This window comes from Engraulis encrasicolus, chromosome 1, assembly GCF_034702125.1.
Source record: "Engraulis encrasicolus isolate BLACKSEA-1 chromosome 1, IST_EnEncr_1.0, whole genome shotgun sequence".
Classification (NCBI taxonomy): domain Eukaryota; kingdom Metazoa; phylum Chordata; class Actinopteri; order Clupeiformes; family Engraulidae; genus Engraulis; species Engraulis encrasicolus.
The window spans coordinates 8013727-8030041 of record NC_085857.1 but is presented as its reverse complement, the minus strand read 5'-3'; the positions used below and the strand labels follow the sequence as shown (position 1 = coordinate 8030041).

At 45.8% G+C, this 16315-nt stretch overlaps 1 protein-coding gene across 1 annotated transcript in view; it reads right to left on the bottom strand.

The window, feature by feature from the left end:
• bptf (bromodomain PHD finger transcription factor) overlaps positions 1–16315 on the bottom strand; it is a 110741-nt gene that overhangs the window by 72709 nt on the left and 21717 nt on the right. Inside the window, exons 6-9 of the mRNA XM_063196175.1 lie at positions 10778–10978; positions 9624–9914; positions 5464–5709; positions 3234–3421 (exon numbers count right to left, since the gene is read on the bottom strand). Of these exons, the coding sequence (XP_063052245.1) occupies positions 3234–3421; positions 5464–5709; positions 9624–9914; positions 10778–10978 (926 nt within the window). The remainder of the gene's footprint in view (positions 1–3233; positions 3422–5463; positions 5710–9623; positions 9915–10777; positions 10979–16315) is intronic.

The following is a 16315-nucleotide window of genomic DNA, read 5'->3' as shown; positions in this document are numbered from 1 at the left end:
TAGGTTTTCTTCATTATTATTATTATTCTCTAGTCACCATTCCTATCCCTCTGCAAGTCTATGGCAGCCCATAGAACCGTAGGCAGGAAAATGCTGTAAATTGGCACACACATTCGGGGCAGTCTCAGCATTACCCACAGCAATTTATAGGACCCCAGCCCCAACGCTCTAGCGCCACCAGCAGGTCAAAGTTGCAGGTACATTTCTGCTTGTAACTTTTGAACCGCTGGGCCAATTTTCATAAACTTGGTATCCCTGGAATCCTTGAGTCAAGACGAATCCAACGCACCCTATGACGTCATTTTCCGCCAGGATAGTTTTCCCGCCATTTTGAATTTTGTAAAATTCAATAAAAATGTTAATTTTCCCGTAATTTTTGACCAATTCGCCCAAAACTCGGTATATAGTATCTCTGGACTGAGCTACACATGGGGTCTTCATGAATATTGGATATCTTTTATCGTTTAGCCGTGAGAGCCAATCAAAATTGTCGTAAATGTGGCGAAACAGGAAGTGAGGTCATATCTCAGCAACCGTTTGTCGAATTGGGCAGGGATTTTGTACACACATAGTAGTCCATCCCATGACCTACCACAAAAAAAATCAGATCCCCAGCTCAAACTCTGTAGCGCCACCAGCAGGTCAAAATTTTAGCTACATTTTTGCCTGTAGCTTTTGAACCGTACTCCCAATTTTCACAATATTGGTACACAGATCATCTTCACACTATGCTGCACCCAGGTATGGATTTTCGTAACGATTGAAAAAACTATCAGCTCTCAGCAGCCATTCAAAATTGTGGAAAGAATGGAGGGATTTTTCTCATCTCTCTGTCCCCTTTGCCAACGGCACCTGCGCACGTTCACTGACACCATTCTCGGCAGGGGGTCTCTGGACACACAAGAGACGAGAGCTTAGGTGTGTGCGTAGTCTGCTATTGCTCTAGTGTCAACCAAAGCCCCACTGCCCCAGCCCCTGCACATACCCCCCCACCTCCACCCCACACACACAGACAGCGGGAGAGGGAGAGGGAGGGGGAGAGGGAGAGAGAGGGAAGGAGGGAGGGAGAGAGAGAGAGAGAGAGAGAGAGACCATTGTTGTTCTCTCGGTTCCTCTGTCTCTCACATACACACACACACACACACACACACACACACACACACACACACACACACACACACACACACTTACTTCTATATACACCAATTCCTCAGACCAGTCTCTCAAAAGGCTGGCCAACATTACATTGCAGCCTATAGGATTCTTATGTTTAGGATTTCAAGGACATATCTATTTTCAGTAGGCTCCCGATTCTTTTCCATAATATTGTATGTCATATAAACAATTTTACTAAATAGAATGATCACAGAGGATTATAATTGCTGTCCAACGCACACTATGACGTCATTTTCCGCCAGGATAGTTTTCCCGCCATTTTGAATTTTGTAAAATTCAATAAAAATGTTAATTTTCCCGCAATTTTTGACCAATTCACCCGAAATTCGGTATATAGTATCTCTGGACTGAGCTACACATGGGGTCTTCAGGAATATTGGATATCTTTTATCGTTTAGCCGTGAGAGCCAATCAAAATTGACGTAAACGTGGCGAAACAGGAAGTGAGGTCATATCTCAGCAACCGTTTGTCGAATTGGGCAGGGATTTTGTACACATATAGTAGTCCATCCCATGACCTACCACAAAAAAAATCAGATCCCCAGCTCAAACTCTGTAGCGCCACCAGCAGGTCAAAATTTTAGCTACATTTTTGCCTGTATCTTTTGAACCGTATCCCAATTTTCAAAATATTGGTACACAGGTCATCCTCCCACCATGTTGCACCCAGGTATGGATTTTCATAACGATTGAAAAAACTATCAGCTCACAGCAGCCATTCAAAATTGTGGAAAGAATGGAGGGATTTTTTCTCATCTCTCTGTCTCCTCTGCTCCCCTTGCGCACGTTCACTGACACCATTCTCGGCAGGGGGTCAAGCCCCACTGCCCCAGCCCCTGCACCCCACCCCCCACCCCCTCCTCACATACACACAGACAGACAGAGGGAGAGGGAGAGGGAGAGGGAGGGGGGAGAGGGAGAGGGAGAGGGAGAGGGAGAGAAGAAGGGAGGGAGGGAGGGAGAGGGAGGGGGGAGAGGAAAGAATTTTGAACACCTCTTGTCGTTTGCCGGTGACAGCCAATCAAAATTGTCATAAAGGTGGCAAAACAGGAAGTGAGGTCATATCTCAGCAACCGTTAGTCAATTTCTGTTAGGATTTTTTGCACACATTCTAGTCCATCCCATGACCTCCCACAAAAAAATCCAGACCCCAAGCTCTCTAGCGCCACCAACAGGTAACAGGAAGTGAGCTCATATCTCGGCAGCTCTTCAACGGATTCAAACTAAACTTGGTTTACGTGATCACACTCTCGTCCAAGGAATGCACACCAACATTGTCGAGATTTGGACCAAAGGGGGCGCTGCAGTTCCTTCTGTTGCCGTGGCGGCTCTGGCAAGTTTACTGCTTGGCCCCGCATTGCTGCTTGCAGCTATATTTCTACATTGAGTTCCTTTAATTTTCAAAAAAAATGTTGGTTATTAAATCATTTATCATACACATATACTCATGGAGATGGACCAGCTACCGCCCGACTACCTCTATCTTATGGTAATGAGCTATGACGGGGTTCAAACCAATTGGAATGTTCACATCTCTCAATGTCCCAGGCTGTCAAGCCAGAGCCGTTATGTGATTAGCGAAATCAAACATGTCAATGTCGCGTCCAGAGCGAATACAGCGAATTCAAGGCGAAACTTCTTCTGCTACCTCCGATACCAGGCAGCGTAGTTCGCTCTGGGTCTGGACACGGCATTAGGCCTCACCTCCTTGCTGCCCTCCTTGAGTATGGTCTAGTGGACTATATATGGTCTGAAACAGGCCTTAGGTCTCCCCTCCTTGCAGCCTGTCCTGGTGGTGTCGTGTACTCGATAACAGCATGCGATACTACATACATATATATATATATATATATATATATATATATATATATATATATATATATATATATATATATATATATATACATACATACTCACCTCCTTGCTGCCCTCCTTGAAGCCTGTCTTGGTGGTCTCCTGGACTATATATTGTCTGAAACAGGCCTTAGGTAGTGTCGTGTACTCGATAACAGCATGCAATACTGTATATATATGTATTGTGCAGCTCTACTACTCACCTCCTTGCTGCCCTCCTTGAAGCCTGTCTTGGTGGTCTCCTGGACGGCGTCGGCTGCCTGTCGGCTCTTCAGCTGGCTCAGCTTGCTCTCCGGGTTCCGGAGCCGCGTCACCATGCGCGTGGGGGGGCCTTTCGACACACCACCGCCAGCACCGCCCTCGCCGTTAGACCCCCGCTCTTTCCCATCCCCTGAAACACGCACAGCACAGCACACAAATAAAAAGGTTAGCACAGAACCTCTTGCAAAAGGAGAGAAAAGTTGTCACATGAAAGACTTAATTGTGCAACTCTGGAGTGTGTGGCACTTCTCTCCTCTTGCAAGAGAGATCTGGCTGGCGAGGAGGTTGCCAGCACCTCCTTTGCTGGTGTGCGTTTTTTACACCTCCATTCATTGCACAGCGCCTCGATTACATAAACTTATGGCCACAAAAAAGGTAATGATCAAGTCTTTGTCACTTAAGACTCATTGCATTGTCATAGCAATGTTGTTACGATGTAGTTGAGTGTTCTCGGCAAAGAGTGAATAGGCCTGTCGATGGGCAACATCTGCAGTAAGAGGTTAAAAATCATCTCATGCTCTCTCTCATGCTTCCGCCCCCCTCTTTCTTCACACACACACACACGCACACCTGCCCCTCACAGACACCCGCAGACTCAGTCGAGGGTAGAACAGCACCTGGATTTAACACACATTTAACACACACACACACGACCACACCTCCAAGTCTTCAACTCCAACGGGCTTTAACGCCTCATAAAGGGTCGAAGCAGACGCCCCAGCGGCCAAATAAAAAGGTATATATAGGATTAAGCCAAACATAGACGCTCTTCATGTGGGAGAGGAGGCTGTGATGTTAGTTTGACCCTTCCGCATAACCCCATTAAGACCATTTTCCAGAGGTAGAAGCTTGTAGAAGGTGGATGGAAGTGATTTTCTTTTTTTTTTAAAAAACCTTGATGCAACACAGTGGAATTTCAAAAAAGTTATCTCTAACGTGTTATAATGTGGGAGAGAGTCTGTGGTGTTAGTTTGAACCTTCAGCATACCCCATTAAGACAATTTTCCAGAGGTGGATGGAAGTGATTTTCTTTCGAAAAAACCTTGATGCAACACAGTGGAATTTCAAAAAAGTTTATCTCTAACGTGTTATAAAGTGGTCAGCAGGTGTTTTGGAAACGGGGCGCTCTATGCTCTGTGCTTATGGAATAATCTACTGGTCAGCCATAAGTGGGAGGTTAGGGAGTTAATGTTCCGTGCCCTAGCCTAGCCTAGCCTAGCCTAGCCTAGCTGCTCCCCGGCCGACACACATCCATGTCACAGGCTGGCCTGGGCTGGGCTGGGTTGGTTGAATATTCGTGTTGTTATTTGTTTGCTTTTGCGACGCTATAACGTAACAGGCATGCTAATAAAGCACAATATGGGTTTTAATTTGAGTTTGGAACTCCAATTAATTTAAAGAGAGTAAGATCAGACTATCTCCCACCGTCCACGGAGACGGATTCCTCATGGCTTTTGCCAGACTGATTGACTGAGTCAACAGTCGGCTTTTCGCCCAGGCTAACAAAAGACCAACTTACAAGCCACTTTGACCCATTAGTCGGCGAGAGTTTGGCTAGTATATTAGCATGTACTAGCCAATTCTGGCTGGTGATGGGAAAAGTTCATTTAGAGCCCTGAAGGTATGAATAAGGTGATAACACTGTGAGCAGCTGTGTGACCCGGTTAGCCTGCCAATTAGGGATGCACCGATACCACTTTTTTGAAAACCGATACAAGTACGAGTACATTAATGTGTGTACTTGCCGATACCGAGTACCGATACCGATACCTTTTACCACCAAAATACAATGAAAATAAATGCATGGCCTTGTTTTTTTCCACCTGTCATATTCTTATTGTCCATTTCCATGTAGATTTAAATGTTAGTAAATGTATGAGGTGGCACTTTTTCCATGCTGATTTCAAGTCCACAGAACATGACAAGATTTTGCATTGTTTTGAGTAATAGTAGTACTCGTAGCTGGTATCGGCAAGTGCTTGGCGAGTACGAGTACGAGTATAATGAGCAGTATCGGTAGCCGATACCGATACCAGTATCGGTATCGGTGCATCCCTACTGCCAATGACCTGACATTGAGCGAATGGCTCACACGTTGCCCTCTTCTCTACAATACAACACCAGGAGCACAAGCAGTGTTGCAGATTTTTAGAAATTCTTTTTTTTTTTAACCTGTGCCATCCTGGCCGGTCTTGTCAGCGTCAGCGTCCACAGCGGTGTCCGCGTTCTCGTCCTGGGTCCCTCTCGACGTAGAGAAGTGGCTGCTGTTGCTGTTCTCGTCGCCTGCGTTAGGGGGCGCCGACGGGCTGCCGGACGGGGACCCCTCCTCGGCCGCCTCCTCCTCCTCCCTCTCGCCCTCGGCCTCCCCCTCGCCTGGTGCCTCTGGCTCTGGCTGCGAAGGAGACTTGGAGTCCTTGTCTGCAAGGGTGAGGAGTGGGTGGGTGGATGTTCAAAAAACAGAGTATTACAGCCATTTTGTCTTAGAGTGCAACACAAACAAACAACTCATTCCGAATGCAAAAGGTCACTAAAAAAATTAACGGAGGGTGAGGGAGAGGTCCAACAGGAGAGTAAGCCAGGTCTCTTTAAAGGAACAGTCCACCCTTTTTTCTTCTCATATTTGCATTTTTTCCCTGTATTACACATGAATGTGCATAGAATTTTCTTCAGTGTGTTCAGTACTTAGCTTGACATTATTAGCATATCTTAACACAAACTATGGAGGCAAATGGTACCATTAGCATCAAGCCACAAGTGATCTCTGGATTGAATTTAATAGCAGTTTATGCACACTGGTGAATTTTACATTCATTTTAAAGTGCTTTATAAGTACATTTGATGACACTTTATTTGGTACCATAGACTTCCATTACTATGTTAAATATGGCTATACTGTTAAACTAGGCATTGCAGTCATATAGTGATTCTCATATTTTACCAGGGCAATGACCTGAAATAAGGTGGAGTGTTCCTTTAAAGCACAAAACAAACCAACAGCTCACTTGGTATGCAACAGGTCACTTGTGTCGAGAGAAATGAAATACAAACAAAGCAAATAAGTATTTCCGCCAAAGCTCAAAGCAGCATGAGTCCAAATGCTCATCAGATAAAACAAATACTTGAACTGAAGATGAGACTGAAGGTTGAAGCGTAGGGAACATTGAAATATGCAACTCACAAACAAGAGCAGTACTGGGACAGACACACACACACACTGGAGGATCAAAACACAAGCAAGACACACAGGGTGCATTCCAATATCCACTTGTACTTGTGGCCTCACATTTTGCTAACGCCCTGCCTCAGTGGAGAAAACAATTAAGTTTCCCTGCTGTCGGCCTAGCCACAACCACTTTTGGGGGACTATTCTTCATTCACCACCCAGTTTGCAAATGAGAAAATGACTTCACAATTGAGCTTTAGCGAGATATTGAAATACAAGGCTGTTGTCAGTGATGTCATCATGACATATTACTTCCTGGCACGAATCCACAAGCACAAGTGGAGGACGCAAGTCTGCATATTGGAATGCACTCACAGGCAGGCGTATAGTTACGTATACAAGCGTCTGTCTATGTAGAACTCGAGCATATGCAAGCCAGCAGCGCCCTCATGTGGTCATTGTGTGTAACACCAGGCAAAATTGGAGGGAAGTTTCAAGCAAGCAGCTCATTAAGAAACAGTGCTGTGAGGAAGATCACTCCTCTTACACAAAAAATAAAGTAATTATTAAACTAAAAAAATAAAAAACAACAGCCACTGAAACACCGAACAAGAGACAGGAGATATTTCAAAACCAAACAAAACAAAAAAAGCACAAAGAGGCAGCATCAGCAGCAGCAGCATAGAGGGAGGGATCAGCTCAATAATTGAATTATACTCCTGAATGAAAGCCTAATCCTGCTAGAAAACCCATCATATCTCTCAGCTCAAATGTTGCTACAAGAGCTAATCTTGAGGGGTCGTATCTCTGAGCTCCTCCTCACCAGGGAAAGGATTACCGCCTGGCCATCGCAGGAGGCTCGCTAAAGCTGAGGCTCTATTTCCCATTAAGGAGTCGCGATTCTGCTGGAGCGTGGATTGAAGCTGTCCTCTGCCCTGCTTTGATCTCGCTGGAGATTTTGAAGCCGAGAGCCAGAATCTGGACATGATTGGTAGGGGTGGAAATAATAATCGAAATGTATCGATGCATCAATCCTGAGGCCGGCGATTGAATCGAATAATTTTCTAATCGTATCGTGGGGCATTCTGTACTGTGTTTACAGTAACTACGTATTTAGTCAATTGAATTCATACTGAAAATGCTTTTCATAAAACCTCTTATCTTGTGACAGAGCATTATTATGGTCCAAATGTGCCCCGTTACAGAGATATTGCTATGTCAAATTTGCCGCAACTATAATATCCGACCTCATACCAATACTTTGAAGGACTTTTTCTCAGTTTTAATGTTGGTGTAGTTACTGCACTTTGCCTTTGCAGGGCAGTATAGTGAAAAGCAATATTACTTAATCAGCACCGTAATAATATATCAAGTAAGGCTCTTCCTGCTCGCTTTCCTGCAGCTGTGCTGATTTGAAAGGTCTCGAGGGACTGGCCTCTTTCTACTGGGAAATACACTGTGGGAACACCTTGGCTGTTTACAGCATTGTAAGCAGCAGCATCATCACTACTGAACTGCCTGTAAATGTATATATGAAATACATCTCTATCTCCATTTCCTTTTTTCCTGAACTCCATTAACTGCCGCATTCTGACCAGGAGAACGAATCTCATGACATTTCATAATTTCGTCTTGCATGAAGTTTCATAAAATTACGCTTGGTCACTTCTTGAAAACACAACAAATGCAGTTCTCTAAACATGGAATCAAACACAATCAAAGTGGTGGCAAATGCTCCTTTAGGCTTGATAAGCAGGATAAGATGCGGAGACCAAAAATGCAATCGGAGCCAAGCGAAAACCTGGGAAACTAGTAAGAGTAACTTTATTGATTGCCGGGGAGAAATGCAGGACTATACACAGCCCTTGAGCGGAGACTCACTGGGAGATGCACTAATCAATAGATGCACAAAGCAATAGCAAGCTGCAGTTAAGACTCAGTCAGACATAGGGGGTTGTGCGTGTGTGCGTGTGTGTGTGTGTGTGTGTGTGTGTGTGTGTGTGTGTGTGTGTGTGTGTGTGTGTGTGTGTGTGTGTGTGTGTGTGTGTGCGTGTGTAGACGGCACAATCAGGCAGGGTAAAAAGCTTCAAGCAGGGTGCAGCCCCTTTCCCAAAAGCCTGCATAAAGATGAGCGCACAATACTTCAAGCAAGGCCGCAATTGAAATTCAAGCTCCTCGTTTCAAAAGCCATGAAAAATATGCAGAGAGCAAGCTGCTGGATAGCATACCCTAGTACAGGGGTCGGAACCTTTGTGGTGGAGAGCGCCATAGACACCCATGTTTTAGAAAATATTTCAGAACAACAGCATTCTACAAAATGGGGAACATTGGGGGAACACGAGATACGCAGGTGAAGCACTTAAAGCAAAAAATTAAATAAAATTAATAAAAATGCCCGATGAGGAAAAAAACGGGAGGATGCATGAGCGGAGGGAGCTTGCAGGCAGGAGGAAGAGGAGGAAGAGGAGGAGGAGGAGGAGGAAGAGGAGGTAAGGCGTCCACTCAAAAAACCCTGGGAGAGGTGTAGGGAGGGGTGGAGGAGGATAACGATGGAGCCCATGCAGCAAGAGCATGAACCAGGATCACTTCCACATGAACAGCCATCATGGAGGATAGTAATGCACAAGGATGGGACTGAGCCATAGAAACACCAACCAACTACAGTGGCTGTTGCAGGTTTGCATGAAAGGCAAGCAAGCACCACAAGCAGCTGCCTCAGGATCAGTGAATGAGTCAGTTGTTGTTGTTGTCTGGGTAAGCAAAGCCACCAGCTGCAGGTGTGTCTGCATGACATGAGGGGGGAGGGTGAACAGCAACAGGCCCATACAAAGGGTTTTCAGGCCGACCAGAACGGAGACGGTGCCGGTGCCCACACCAGTTACGTTCGGCACTTAAGTGCTCATCTGCGAACCGCCCGTGTTCATACCGGGCTCTGAACTTTTTCCGCACGTGATCGTGTTACCAGGATGAACCAGCTGACGGCCACGTTGTCGTAACTGTTCACGGAGAAAAAACACAACTTTTGCGCTTTGCATTGCCAACCAACTTCCCGGTTCACGAACGCTAATATTTGTGGCGTGAACAAGACGGCTGGTTCGCGATTAGGTGCGGGAACGGGCCCCGGCATGGTTCTCAGTCGGCCTGAATGCACCCAAACAGGATCTAGTACCTGCGGCTGGTTCTGGTTCTGGCCCTGGTTCTTCTGTGCTCTCAGGGCCATTGTTGCCCGTCTCTCCTGTCCCCTGAGGCCCTTCAGCAGTAGGGGGGGCGCCTGCGTCTGCAGCAGGGGGGGCACCTGCGTCTGCAGCAGGACTGCGTGGGGGCAGTGTGGACGGGAGGGGGGGTGCCTCTGCAGCGGGAGCCACAGGGACAGGGGAGGGCTCGGGCTTTGGGGCCTCCAGAACGCTGCCGCTGCCACTGCTGTTGTTGGACTCCGGGCCAGCAGGGGGCAAGACTGCTGCTACAGAGGAACGATTCACACGTGATTCACACCAGATGGCGAAAACAAAAATACTGAATCAAACAAAGATATCGCAAACCACGCCCACGCACACTAAACTACTTCTTCTTCTCTTTTTGAGGTGTTTGCGCAAGACGTGCGCTACCGCCATCTACAGCGCTAAGGGGACTTCATTGATTCTCAACCTCAGGACTCCGAAGGTCTCCTAACCGAAGGTCTCCTAAAGGGGCGTTCACCCGACATAAAGTGGATACCGGAAAGGAAACAAAATGACGCTTCTTGGTTACATCCACTTTCTTTGGCGAAAACCAGGGGCTTGTGGGACTTACATGAACCACATCAAGACACACATTCAAAATTGGAAGTCTACTGTGTGAGTATGGTGTGTGATTCGAGGTTTAATAACGAATCATTCTTAAATGAGTCACACCAAGTTTTTTCAAGTCCCATGGGAAGCTTGCAACTGTTTGCCCCAGTCAGATAAAATATAAAAATAAAAATCCTTATTGCAAGGATAACGAGACTCAATCACCTCAAAATGCAAAAGGCATTTACATTACACACCAAACATATTTGAAGCACACTTTCCAACACCTGAAAAACAATAGTTGTTATTTGAAGGGTGACTGGCCACACTTAAAGTGTAGACTACTTCCAACACTGGAACATTGTAACAGTGACTAGAAAAACAACTTTGTCATTGCCTTTTATAGATTAGCTGTTACCCGAATGGCAGTGTCTTAAGGGGTAAATATACATATATAGCTGTGATGCTTTGTTACCATGCAGCACTGCATTATGAACTATACTTAAATAAGTTATAAAACTTAACTTTAAATACTAAACTATAAATACATCATTACCTGCTGCTGAGGACTCCTCTTCAGTGCTCTTCTCCTCCTTCTTCACCTCCTCCTCCTCCTGCTGCTCCTCCTCTGGCTGCTCAGGTTTCTCCTCCTCCATCTCCATCTCCTCCTGCTCCTTCTTGCAGCGCTCCTCCTGTGCAGCATTTCGCCTCCTCTCCTCCTCCTCATGCCGGGCCTTCAGACGGTCCAGAATCTCTTCTGTAAACGTTTTTTTTAAAAGTACAAAAAAAAGTCAAACACAATAGCAAAGTAAGGTCAATAACAGAGTCAGTAATTTTTTAAACGTTTGAAATTATAGTGCACAAGCAAGGCAATTCCATGGAAAGTGTTTGGATTTTCTGAATTGGAGTCTTGTCCTCGTCTATGATAGTAGTGGTCAGTAGTAGTAGCAGCAGTGCAGGCAGAGAGAGCAGAGAGAGAGAGGTTCCATTGGCCCATTGTTTCCGGGTTCTATTATTGCAAGGGGGAGGGGGGGAAATCCCCCTTTAGGCAGACCTAGGCAGATCTAAGGGCTGTTCTATTCAACTGGTCATGTTAGGTGCCCATAGCAACCTATTACAATGGCATATCTCTATACTTAAAGAATCTCTGGTGCAGGTCTTGCTATAGGCCCCCCCATCTTCAGGGTTATTTTTACACATCAAGTGCAACCACAGAAAGTGATGTTAGACTAGCGCTCGCACATCCACCAAGCATACATTACACAGTATACATACATGACAGCGTTTTGGACAAAGTCCAGGTCTGGGCAAGACAACCCCCCTATCTCTGTGACCGGTGTACTGCCCTAAAAAGGCAAAGTGCAGCAACTGCATATTTTGCCAAAATTGAGTTTAGACAGAAATTGTCTTCACTACATCTTGTGACAAAGCCTTGTGGTCCAAATGTGTCCCATTTCAGAGGTATTGCGATATCCAACCATATCAAACCTAATACCAAGTCATTTCGAAGGCATTTTCACAGTTTCAATGTTGTAGTACTTGCTGCACTTTGCCTTTGTAGGGCAGTATAGTGCTCTGCGTTCAGTAGTGCACATCAAAGCCAGGCGTAACTAATGACCCATGGAGCTGAGCAGCAACTAGGGCCTGGATGACTAGTAGTCTCAGAAAGCCCCTGCTGTTAGCATCTCTAAAGAGAAGGGGTGTGTGTGTGTGTGTGTGTGTGTGTGTGTGTGTGTGTGTGTGTGTGTGTGTGGTGTGTGGTGTGTGGTGTGTTCGTGCGCGAGTGTGCGTGTTCGTGTGTGTGCGTGCGTGTTTGTGCGTGCATGTTCGTGTGTGTGTGTGTGTGTGTGTGTGTGTGTGTGTGTGTGGGGGGGGGGGGGTGGAGGGTTATTCAGGTGCGGCCCCCATTGCTAGCTAGCTGCACCCAGTGCCCTCTTGGCATCTCTGGCAGCACAATGCCACCCCTTATGGGGCAGCCTTGGCCCTCTGCCGCAGCTCCTACTTGGCACAGGCCAGTGGGAAGGCAGCAGGCAACACACACACACACACACACACACACACACACACACACACACACAGACACAGACACAGACACAGACACAGACACAGACACACACACAGACGCACACGCACACGCACACGCGCACACACGCGCACGCACGCACACGCGCACACACACACACGCACACGCACACGGGGAGGGAAGGCAGCAGGCAGGACACAAGGGAACCTGGGACTGAGCCATAACATCAACCACACACCAACCTGATCCATAACAACGACCCCTCACATACACACGAAGCTCCAAACCTCAACACCCCTCTGCCCTCTCTCTATTTCCGCTCACCCTCCCCATCTCCTAAAAAAAATTACCAATCATCCACCAAATCAGGCACACCTCTGTGAGTTCAAGCAGTTTAGAGAAATACAAACATGCATCAACCAGTATAATTTCCCTTCACAAGCCCAAGACAATTAACTCCAACCACCACCACCACCACTGCAGTTTAACCATTACCACAAAGCAAAGAGACGGCTTGAAAGTTCTGCCCCTTAGTTCTGCATTTCACGGGACCTAAAGCTGACCATCTAACAACATGGTCACTACCCGTAGGAAAGCTCGCAGATATAGACCCTCTGGTTGTGTACACAATAACCTAATTACGATTGCACCTGAACGCATAAACAATAGCTCTACTACTTTGAATGTTAATGCTGCATTACTTAACGTGCAGTCCTTGACCAACAAAAGCTTCGTAGTAAACCAGCTGGTCTCGGACAAAAACATAAGCTTTATGTTCCTTACCGAAACATGGCTTAAAGACGACGGGGCTGCTACTTTTATTGAGGCTTGCCCTTCCGATTACAAATTCCTTCACGCCCCGAGACCAAAGAAACGAGGCGGAGGCGTAGCCATACTTTTCTCCAACAAATTTAATTGTACTAAGATGAATCTGGGCTCTTTCTCTTCATTTGAATACTTGGCAATGAGGGTCCAAGCAAACCTCAAACTGATCATTATTGTTCTGTACCGTCCACCGAAATTCTCTTCGTCATTTCTATCTGATTTCTCCACCTTCATGTCGGACGTACTTACTAACTATGACAAAGCAATAATTGCTGGCGACTTTAATATCCACGTAAATAAATCAGATGACGCAATAGCCAAGTCTTTCTTAGACACATTAAATGGATTCGGTGTCGTCCAGAATGTTACAGAACAGCCTACCCATCGAAAAGGCAACACACTTGACCTTGTTATTTCACATGCACTTGACATCAACAATATATCGGTCACGGACGTCGGCCTCTCCGACCACCACTGTGTGTTTTTTGATTTTGACATTTCAACACAAATTAGCACACCCAACAATGTCATTCACAGACGACGCATTAATGCCTCTGCTGAGCTTAAGATTTCAGACCTCATCAAATCAGGTGACCTACTAAATGGTCACTGCACACCTGATGAAATGGTTGATAGCTTCAACAACAACTTAAGAGGAATTCTAGATAACATAGCTCCAATTAGAACGACGACAAGAACCAGAGCTAGGTATTCACCTTGGATGAATGACTCACTTAGAGCCTTAAAAAGAAAATGCAGAGTAAACGAGCGTCTTTGGAGGAAAACTAAATTAGAAGTCCACAGACAATCCCTTAGGGATGAGATCTCCTCCTACAACAATGCGGTACGCTCAGAGAGAAAAGCATATTTTTCCAAAATCATAACAGACAACCAGCATAATGCGAAAGTTCTTTTTTCCACTATTGACCACCTGCTTAATCCAACACATAGCAATAACAATCTAAATGCAGCATCACATGCCAAGTGCGAGGAATTTGCTAGATTTTTTAATAAAAAGATTGCCGACATTAGAGAAGGCATCCAAGGTGGAAACGCAGCAACCTCTGTCGCCCACTCAGGCGATACACCGAGGGGAGGGTTAAACCCCCCTAGGAGACCTGAGAGCTTCCAAAAGTTTTGTCCAATTACAGAGGACGACCTCTGTAAAATAGTCAGGGAAAGTAAGCAGTCTACCTGCAGCCTTGACGCGATCCCCACATATCTGCTAAAAAACGTACTTGGTTGCTTAGCAGCACCTTTACTGCAAATTGTTAACACCTCTATGCTTACAGGCATTTTTCCAAGCTCATTCAAAACAGCCATGGTAAAGCCACTCCTAAAAAAGACAAATTTAGATCAGAATTCTTTAAACAACTACCGACCTATATCAAACCTCCCCTTTATAAGCAAGGTACTAGAAAAAGTTGTATTTAAACAGCTTAATCAACATCTGGCTGGGAATGATATCTTGGAAAAATTCCAATCAGGCTTTAGAGCCAACCATAGCACCGAAACAGCACTAACCAAAATAATAAGTGATCTTAGGCTCAACACTGCCGCAAACAAAGTTTCAGCACTTATCCTCCTCGACCTCAGTGCCGCCTTTGACACGATAGACCACAACATACTAATTGACCGCCTTGAATCTTGGGTAGGCTTGTCCGGTCACGTCTTAGAGTGGTTCAAAACATATATTACAGGAAGACAGTTTTTTGTCACCATCGGAGAATACGTCTCCAACAAGTATGATGTGCCTTTTGGAGTTGCTCAGGGTAGTTGCTTGGGCCCTCTCCTCTTCTCTCTCTATATGTTGCCCCTGGGCTCCATCATCAGAGAGCACAATGTTGATTTTCATAGCTATGCCGATGACACTCAACTATATATCTCTGTCGAGCCTAGCCAAACCACTGCCATTCATGCCTTGACTAAATGCATGTCTGCCATTACAGATTGGATGAACAGTAACTTCCTAAAATTAAATGAAGATAAAACTGAAGTGTTGCTCATTGGGCCTAAGAAAAAACGTGCAAAACTCCACTCAAGCCTAGGTGACCTAAGCATACACATTAAAGATAAGGTTACTAGCCTAGGTGTGGTCATAGACTCGGATTTGAGCTTTGAGCCTCACATCAACAAGATAACAAAATCTGCTTTTTTCCATCTTAGAAATGTCAACAAAGTGCGCGGCTTGGCCCCCCGACAAGACGCTGAGAAACTTATTCATGCCTTTGTCACCAGTAGGATAGACTACTGCAATGCTCTTTTCTCTGGTCTCCCAAAAAAATTAATTGACAAATTGCAACTCATTCAAAATTCTGCGGCAAGAATCCTAACAAGAACCAGAATGAGAGAGCACATCTCTCCTGTCTTGGCAGACCTGCACTGGTTACCTGTCTCATACAGAATCGACTTTAAGATTCTGCTCACAGTATTTAAAGCATTAAATGGACTTGCCCCTAGCTATATCTCAGACATGCTCTCTTTTTATGCCCCTGCTCGAGCTCTCAGGTCCACTGATGCCAAGCTGCTAAGGACCCCCACCCCCCCGCAGAAGAAGATCGGCGACGCCGCGTTTGCCTGCTATGCGCCCAAGAGATGGAACACCCTCCCCATCGAGATCCGATCAGCCACCTCCGTCGACTCCTTTAAGAAGCAGCTGAAGACCCACCTCTTCATCCTTGCCAACTCCTAGCTGCCAAGACGTCATAGTGTCCCAGCCGCCGCAGCGCCCTTACCACTCGCAATCCAGCCCTGGCAGGGGGCTCCCCTAGGTGGCCGCTGGTCTCTGCCTGAGGTTTCTTCCTGACTACAGGGGGTCTTTTTTCTCAGACCTCACTGAGCTTTTTTTCCCCCTCACAAACTATGAATCAAGCGAAAGGGAGTTTTTCCTCACCCCTGATGCCACCAGGGGCCGCACCTGAGCGCCCAATCTCTGTGTGACTATCTATGACTTATGATGGGCCCAGCCACTATGGACCTTACACATCTGGGAATCCTGGTCCTAACCTACGTTGACCTTATGACTCTACATTCTCTGTCTATCTCTTCTTCCTCTGCCTTCCTGCTTTTTCTGCCTCTCCTCTATACCTCTCCTTTTAAATCTATCTCTCCTCTCCTTTTAAATCTATCTCTAACAATGTTTTTTCCCATTTGTTAAGCACTTTGAGTTACATGCCTTGTATGACACAGTGCTATACAAATACAATTATTATTATTATTATTATTATTATTATTATTAGAGAGAAA